The sequence below is a fragment of the Lactuca saligna genome, chromosome 7 (genome assembly GCF_052625555.1).
Source record: "Lactuca saligna cultivar CGN05327 chromosome 7, ASM5262555v1, whole genome shotgun sequence".
Lineage (NCBI taxonomy): Eukaryota > Viridiplantae > Streptophyta > Magnoliopsida > Asterales > Asteraceae > Lactuca > Lactuca saligna.
The window spans coordinates 47,790,601-47,799,455 of record NC_136423.1 but is presented as its reverse complement, the minus strand read 5'-3'; the positions used below and the strand labels follow the sequence as shown (position 1 = coordinate 47,799,455).

General features: G+C 31.7%; 1 protein-coding gene and 1 long non-coding RNA gene across 4 annotated transcripts; both read right to left on the bottom strand.

Annotated features, from left to right (window-relative positions):
- Nucleotides 1-375: 375 nt before the first annotated feature.
- On the bottom strand, nucleotides 376-1,873 carry LOC145005293 (uncharacterized). 3 transcript variants are annotated; one of them, XR_013662539.1, is made up of 5 exons: nucleotides 1,559-1,873; nucleotides 1,062-1,332; nucleotides 733-820; nucleotides 583-649; nucleotides 376-512 (listed from the first exon to the last, which is right to left on the bottom strand). XR_013662539.1 is itself a non-coding variant. In XM_078964372.1 (5 exons), exons 1-5 carry the CDS (start codon nucleotides 1,612-1,614, stop codon nucleotides 459-461), a joined length of 531 nt encoding a protein of 176 aa, XP_078820498.1. In that variant the 5' UTR covers nucleotides 1,615-1,873; the 3' UTR covers nucleotides 376-458. The 3 variants fall into 3 exon arrangements, 2 of the variants coding, with proteins under 2 accessions (XP_078820498.1, XP_078820499.1); XM_078964372.1 differs by having other exon boundaries at nucleotides 1,062-1,327; XM_078964373.1 differs by having other exon boundaries at nucleotides 583-646; nucleotides 1,062-1,327; nucleotides 1,559-1,872.
- A 1,433-nt stretch (nucleotides 1,874-3,306) lies between these two features.
- Nucleotides 3,307-4,376, bottom strand: LOC145003767 (uncharacterized). Its single transcript, XR_013662162.1, has 2 exons — nucleotides 4,091-4,376; nucleotides 3,307-3,831 (listed from the first exon to the last, which is right to left on the bottom strand). It is a non-coding gene; the product is annotated as an uncharacterized LOC145003767 (long non-coding RNA).
- Nucleotides 4,377-8,855: the final 4,479 nt, after the last annotated feature.

The window sequence follows — 8,855 nt, the reverse complement described above, 5'->3', positions numbered from 1 at the left end:
ATGATTATTTTTCGTATAACGTACCTTTCTTGTTCACTTTTTTTTATCGTTAACAACTAATTCATTTCATTAGCTAGTTTATATTTATACTTCTACCCACATAAGAGGTTTACTTATTATTTAGCAACACCCATTTATTTTTTTTGTAATATAAAGACGAAAAATAAATATAAACTATTAGTTAAAGGTAATCTATAATTCTATACCTTAACACTTCTCAATGTAAAAGGAAAATCATTACAAGAACACTTATTTACAAATTACATTCAAATTTACCTCTTTTTCACTTCCATTTTCTCAAACTTAATTTGCTAAAATTCAAAAAAAACTTATGTACATGAAGGAAAAAAAAAAAAAAGATTCGCATACATCAAATCAACATAAAACCCGCATTTTCTTTGATCAAAAGATCATCAACCAATAATCCAGTTGCAAAGTCTATTTAGTATTTTTACATTTTACGCATTCAGTCCTTCGCGTTCCCATATGTCCACCAAGAATCCAACCATTTCCTAAAGGTGAATTTCCATAGTTCAGGGGCACATTTGGAAATTTACAAAAGTAGTGAAAATAGTGACTTACGGATAGAGGAATGGACCGAGGGAAGTTTTTGCTAGTGCCAAGTAAGCTTTCGTATGTCACCTTCCTTCTTTAACAAACAAAATCGATAAATTACGTTTAAAATATATTTGAGAAAAAGAAAGAAAAACCATTGAAGTCTCAATTGAAAACCTTAAAACGGGTTCTTGAGCTTTTGTTCTGTTCTTTGACTTTTTATGGTCAACCCATTGACGTCTCAATTGAGTCCACCGAAGTAGTCCTGTTTTCAGAAATGGTATAATGAATTACAATTAGAAATTGTATACTATGGAATTTGTTACAAATTTGTGAGAAAATATCGATAACTACATCGTACTTTATGATGAGTGAAAGACATAGCCTTGTATATATAGCTTTACTAGATTTAATTTCTGTACCCATTAGGATCATTGAGGCAAAATGAAAACGACACATAACAATGTCTTTTTAGTATAATAAATCAAGAAAAGTAAGAAACTTGCCATGATTTATGAATTCAGGCTCGATGATGTTGCTTCCAGTGCCACCGAAGTGGCTGAGACTATGAGTCGATGTACTGATACTGATAGATGAAGTGGTTTTCTGCGACTGAATTGCAGCACCATGATCTAAATCGCATGTGGTTGTGCTCCAAAACTCATCTGAGAGACCAGGTTTTGTCACTGTTCGTCCTTGAATTCTAAGCCCCTTTGATGGTTCATCGACAGCAATAACTGGCCTCGATTTGGAACAGCAGAAACAGCAAAGACTGCTCTGTTACAAACAATTACGCTTAAAACAAAGAAAATAGATACAATTTGACATTTGAAGTCGAAGACATCGATTTGTAATGCAAATGTAAAGATTGGTTTCTGTTGCGAACTTAATACCAATAATTATGCATATCGCTGTCATGAATTTAAACATAATCATTAATAAGTGTGTCTTTGGAACATTTGGGCTGAAATAAGAGAAGGGGAAACAGGAATCGAGTACTTACCCCATGAAATCAAGTAAACGATTCATCCAACTGGTGAAAGAACTCCGCAAAATCATCCTTCAAATACATAGAGATTCAACCCAGATCACAAAATCGAAACGCTCATTTTGCAAAATCAGTGAAGCTCCAAATTTGAGCTCTAATACGCACAATGGTGAGAGGCAGCCGGCTGGGATTTGGGAAGATCGATTTCGGTGAGACAGACTGTGTTGTTTGGAGAAAATTTGGGGATTTGATAATTGATATGTTTGTTGAAAGAAGATTGACGAGTGGCAACCGCAAGACCTTTTTCTTTTCTTTTCTTTTTTAAATTGGTCCTATGTTTGTAAAGATTGGGTCGATTAAAATTTTGATCCCTTTAGTTTGGTTAAGGTTTTAATAAATTACAGTCTTAACCCTATGTCCATATAAAAAAGACTACTTTGTCCTTTTTTTTTATATATTTTTTTCCTTTCTTTTTATTTTATAATCTTTAGTAATATTAAATTGAAAAATAATCTTCACCCCCATAATTCACTGACACCACTACTAGTAAAAATGGTGCCCTCGTCTCTATTGATTATAAGACGCGACCAACACTAAGTAAAAAAAGACATCACTCACCCTCTATGATATGGTTATGTGTGAAGGAAATCACAAGTAAGTGAGAGTGTTATTGATTTTGTACATAAGTTTCAATAGGAATGTGATCCTACAAATGTATTCTGACTAGATCTATGATAAGCCAACTAAACATTTATAAGATCAATGGAAACTTAGAGAATTTAATGATGAGTTGTTAATGCTCCTACTTCTAACCATGCAAATTTGTAAGATGATGTTGGTGAGGGTTTACTTTGGCGGGATTTCACTATCTATGAGGATATAAACTCGTTAAGACATATGTATATCTCATTTAATGTGGGAAAAACTATCTCTAACTTTGAGCTACTAGATCACCTATTGATACTTTGTTCGTCGCCACCACACTCTTCATGTTTCTCCTACTCCACCACCTTACCACCATCACAAACCATCAAGCTATTTATTGTATCCCCTCCATCGTAAGGCCTTAATTTCTCTTATATTTTTACACCCACTTTCTTGTTTTCTTCACCATTGTTGGAAATAGTTTTCATATATGTCTCTTTATTGGCTCCAATCCTTCCAATTTCAATCAAAATATCTTGAAGAAGTGGTTTTATCTTTAGCAGTTCCATGTCTTTTAGTCTTGGTTGGCAACTGATGCATTGAAATGGTGGTCGTGCAACAAGATGACTGTTCCCCACATAAACCCCACCATTAACAATGCAAAGTCTTTCTCGATAAATTTACATGCAATGAAACCTCCCATAGTGGTGGGTCATTCACATTATCTATAGATTCTATATGCTCAAGAATGATCATAAAAACGATATTGTCAATACCATATGATATTATAAGGTCATACCAATAACAAGTAGACACGTAAATTAATATTTTTCTATATGAGTTTGATTCGTATTAAAATATTTGAACTCTTGTATTTATTATAAACAAAACAACACCATATGTATCAACCCGATTTTTAAACCAAAATTTTTATTTTTAAAAGAGAACATTTCATTCAAATATACAATCATTCATAAGAAGAACCATTGTTTGATAATCAAAATTCAACTATTCAAATTAGAGTATAAATAAAATATGCGAAAATCTCAAACATGATGTCGATGCGAGTGTGTAGTCAAGCATTGCCCTTCCTCCTAATCTAATGAAGTATCTAAAAATAGTTAATCAACAATTATAAGTCAAAGCTTAGTGAGTCCCCAAAGATACCACATACAACAATACACATACAAGTATACAATCAAGGCTCTTTGTGCTAAAAATCGGCCCGCTTGAACAGTATCGAGTATCTAGGCCCAAAACACTTTAGTTGATCTTGCTATGAGCTCGCCTCTTTATAAGTGTCTAGACTCACAACACTTAATGTTGATTTTGTCATCAACTCACCCTTTGACCCTCAACATAAAGCTATTTTGCCAGTATTTTGGCCTTTCGCACAAAGTTGGAACGCGTCAGCCCGATACAAATATATTGACATATACATAATACAAATAAACTGCCAACTCAGCATCACAAGTAACAGTCTACAAGTCTACTTGCCTAACAACATACTATATTCTAATCACATCCTAGTATACAAGGACATATACTATACTATATAGTATAGTGAGAAAACTCATTTGAATAACTACCCAAACACTATCAGCGATCCAACCAGTGAGCAGGCGCTCCAAACATAAAACGACCTATAAAGTTATAATTGATCAACAACTAAGGAAATCAGATAATAAAGGTTAGATCTTTCGCTAATCCAATAAAATGGAATGATTTAATGGATAGGTTATAAAATACATGAGAGCGGAAAAGCACTAAACCCTTAAGTTCACATGCAACCCAGAAAAGATCTATAAATTCTCCATTAATAGCAACTATAACTATGAATATCAATAAACCCTAGGAGAGAGGCTATGAAATATAAATTCATATCAAATTAGGGTCACATACCTTTTGATTATTATTGCAAATAATCAAAGTAGAATCACTTCAAAATCTTGAAAAGCTAGCACCAAAGGAATGGATGCCTCTAATGGCTTGTACCCAAAACCCTAGAAACAAGAAGACTTGAGGAGAGAGGAGGTTAGAGGAGAATTTCAGCTCTTTAAAGAGTCTATATTATGGACCAAACAATAAGAGCCAGGGAAGGGTTTATATAGCTGAAGGAAACTTGAGTCCAAAGCTAGGGTTTTTGGGATAAGGCCCAAATTAATTAATATAATAACCAAGGTGCTTTATCTCCTTATCCTAAGCCTCATAAACGAAAAGTCTAAGTTATTCTTAGCTAACTTTCGTTCACCCCCATCCCATGAGGTTCTTGAGTTTTCCTACTTTAACTTTCAATAATTAACCAAACACTCCCTACACTTTTAATCAATTCAATTAATCCTAAATTAATTCCAATTAATTAATGATTAATTCCAAATTAATTATTATTATTTAATATTAACATGATAATCATATAATATATTAATAAACTATTTATTTCAATTTATTAATCATATAATAAATTAGTAGTTCAACATTTTCCTCAAAAAGTAATTCTATCTAAATATGAGTTTTGACTTTTGAGGACAATCCAAAAAGGACTTTGTTTATAATTCAAGAATATATAAATTTAGTTATTGACTTATACACCTTAATCTAACATGATTATCAAATAAGGCTTACCCAATCGAGAGCCAGGATCATTTTGACATACAACTTTTATGAAATCCAACAACCAGACCTACGTATCCTAGACATCGCACCTGTAAGTAGATCAATCAGTATAATAACTTAGATTAATGATTAATATAATATACATGTACATAATAACAACACTTGGTATTCTTCATATGAAGTTATAACTAAGCGAAAATGTAACTTACCCGATTGACGAACTTCAAATATCTGCGAGCAGAACTTCGACATTTATTTTTTATATTCTACCAAAACCTCCAGCGCTTCACTATTGAATATATTGAAACTACAAAGCGAGAAGTCAAATCACGAGGGATCAGAATGCTATAGTGAGAGAGAGAGAGAGAGAAAGAGAGAGAGAGACTCTTGAATCAAGAGAATTGGGCAAAGAAGAAGTGAGGCGGTGGTCTTCTATTTATAGGTTGAGATTTCACAAAGCGCGCCACACTTTCTTAAGGGATATGTTGTTTCCTCTGACGTGCCAGGTTCATCTTTCTTGCATGCAAGCCTTGGTTTTCGTGTACACAACCTCGACTGTAGATGTTAGATGCATTAAATGAGGCATGCCACACCTTTTAATGGCACCCACACTTTTGATAGGCACCCAATGCTCCTGAAAGGCTCCCCATGCATCTGAAATTTGTATGATCTTCCAAAAATCGTAACTTCCTCATAAAAAATCCGTTTTAGATGTTATTTATATCCACATATTTGTCTCGACGTTAACTACAACTTTCATGGTTATCATTGTAGCTAAGACGCAATGTATTTTCACTTTACTTTTATAAACAACTGTTTATATCTTTTTATCTCGAGAAGTGAAAATGAAATTTTACGACATAATTCATAAGTGTATGGATTATTAAATGTATGATATTTATATCATTTAATTGTTAAATGATTTAGTTTGTACAAATTTATTTTATTTATTTTAAATAGTTAGAATAAATAAATAAAATAATATATATATATATATATATATATATATATATATATATATATATATATATATATATATATATATATATATATATATATATAAGTATAAAAATCAAGTTTTAAATAAAAATTGTAAGTATTACAGAAGAGAGAGATTGAGTGCTTGACTCCCCCTTTCTCATCACCCCCACCACTTCTCTTATGGTCCAATACATGTAAAGGTTTTATGTTAGACATTATTGATTTTGCATATGTGGGATGATTAAAAAGACGTAAAGGTTCTCATTTTTCTTCTAGCTTTTGAAGGGGCGAAAACTATACATACAAACATTTTGTTTACTAGGCCATAAGGTGAACTTACATTTCACCTTTCATCTTTTCCGAATCACATAGTTTTTCTCTCACTTATCTTTCACTCTTCAAAACTCATTTTACTTCCTTTCACTCTTATTTTACTTCCTTTTACTTCCTTTCACTCTTATTTTACTTCCTTTCACTCTTATTTTTTAACAATAAAATTATTTAAATTTTAAAGACTATAATTCAAAAGATAAATATATATAATTAAAAAATGTTATAATAAAAATAGAAATATTTCATTACTTAAAAATAAAATTTACATAACAAACCTAGAAAACATAGTTAAAATTTACATAATAAAAGATAACCAAGATTTTAAAAAACAAAAATGAAACAATATATATATATATATATATATATATATATATATATATATATATATATATATATATATATATATATATATATTTGGTGATCTTCTCCCTCTTCCTCAAAACTAGTTTGAGGGTCTGTTCCCGAAAGATGTTTAGTATTTTGCATCAAAAATTGTGTATCTTCCATTTCTTTTCTTTCCTCGAGCGCCTTTTCTTTTTGGTATTTTTTTGTTAAATGTATGACGTTCAATGTAATCTAAATTGTATCGATCAAATGTCTTCGTTATATGCCGCATTTCGTCTATTTCGCTGTTGAAATATAATAAATTTGAAGAAGACCCATTCCATTTCCTTTTTACTTTGTCCCTACCTGTCGGTCGGAAAATTTCTTCTAGATCGCGTTCGTCGTCATCATTCAAATCTAACCCACCACGATCATCAGAAAAAGTTGTGTATCCACTTGAGCCTGTTTTTGTTATTTTTTTCTTGATTCTACTCCAAGTAGCACAATGGCTTTGAATTCTTTCCATCTTAAACTATAAGATAACACTTTTTAAGAGTCATTAAACTTGAATGTCTTTCCTATTTCCTTGCGACACAAATGTAAATCCTCTATCCGAATTTCTTCATCACCTTGACCGGTTCTTATTTGGGGTTTTTTTCGTTGTTATATAACATGTTCATCTTCGAAACACATTTTGCGATTTCTCGTCACTTTGAATTTAGTTGGTGTTTATTACGGTAGTCATCACCTTCACCCAACTCCTTACAAAATCTTTCAAGAATGCATAGTCAAAAATGGTCAATCGATTATGCATTTCCTAGACGCGAATCCTCCGAAATGTTAACCCAAGTTTGTATCAACACTAACTCTTTGTTGAAAATGCTGTCGAAGATCATTAACAATTTTAGTTATATTTTTTAAGAATAGCAGGTTATTTTTTGGTTGGTCTTATGACCCAAATAGAATATGGAAAAGGAGATAAATAATATGTTAATTTATTAAGAAATTAATAAATTAATCAGAAATTATTCTAATAAATTAATTAAATGGATAAAATCAATTAAAGATGTTGAATATTAATTAATCATATGGATTAACCGGAATATTCCAGAACCTCCTGGAGACTTGGAAATTGATGGTTTTCATATCCCTTGTATTCTTACTCCTAAATCTTCCACGTTCTCTCTCTCTCTCTCTCTCTCTCTCTCCCTCTCTCTCTCTCTCTCTCTGAAAATCATGCCCCATCTCTTAGGTTTTGGTGATTTTCGTATAAACCCTAACCTATTGTTAGTTGGTGTGGTAGGTCTGATTTCATTAGAGGTGTGCTCTTTTGGATCCTTCATCATTGCAACAAGATGGCACGTACGAGATCACAAGGAATTGAATATGAGGTTGGTAAGCTTTACTTTTGTTATTTTACAAACATTGATTCTAAGTTGCATATGCACTTAGGTATATGAAGTTTAGATTTTTTGCTACTTTTAGATAGTGTGCTTGATGCTATAAATCCCCATCCGTGGTATCAAAGTCAATTTTTTTTTTAAATTATGAGCATAAAACTTTGTAAAAACTGAACACAAAAAGAAACTTGTTAATCAACAGGCACGACATGCTTTCTATAGAACACGATGCGCATGCCTGGGTTGTTAGGTTTCGGGATTTTGACTGATTTCGAAAATCTGGGGATAAGCCTTTGTCTTAAAATATTATTTTAACCGGATAAATTTGAATATTTAAACCCAATAATTAGTTTGAAATATTATTTAATTGGTATTTTAAATTTGAATATTTAATTAGTTATATTTGAATATTATATAAACTAGTTTAAATTTTAAATATTATCTTGAACTTTATTTAATAAGAAAATTAAATTAGAAAGATTAGATTATACATTTAATATCTAAAATTTGTTATATGGTTTAATACCACATGTATCCTTACATGTTAATAAAAGACATTGTCGAATCAAGACTTGGCTCACTTACTCTAATACTGGTTTAAAGAGGTCTCTTTGATTCCTAATGAGGCTCACGCTTACCCCCTCACCGCCTTTCATATTTTGAGAGTGGAGTTACCAAAATGGTTCGTTCGGATTTTGTCTTTGAAGATTACAAGTACTAATCAAGTAATAAAAAAAATATTCCTATTTTATATAAATCGAAAACGTGAGTCTTGTGCTATCCATGAAAACACATACTTTAGTTATATCCGATGATGGAGCGTGTGTAGTTAACTGCCATGCCATTTGCAAGAAAACATATCTAAAATGATGACTCGCTCATGAAATTATTCTGTTGAAGGAGCATGCATGGCTAACCGGCATGTCAACATGATAATACTTTTTTATCGAGGATCAAATGGTTTTGCATGATTGATTCACCATCTATTTAATGTTCCATAGTATCCACATCATTAA

Excerpts from the sequence above, each read along its gene's own strand:
- LOC145005293 (XM_078964372.1), bottom strand. The coding sequence starts at position 1,614 with ATGATTTTGCGGAGTTCTTTCACCAGTTGGATGAATCGTTTACTTGAT. Across the intron at positions 821-1,061 it reads GCCTGAATTCATAAATCATG|GACTACTTCGGTGGACTCAA; the intron begins GCAAGTTTCTTA and ends TTCTGAAAACAG. Across the intron at positions 513-582 it reads CTCGGTCCATTCCTCTATCC|GAAATGGTTGGATTCTTGGT; the intron begins GTAAGTCACTAT and ends ATTCACCTTTAG.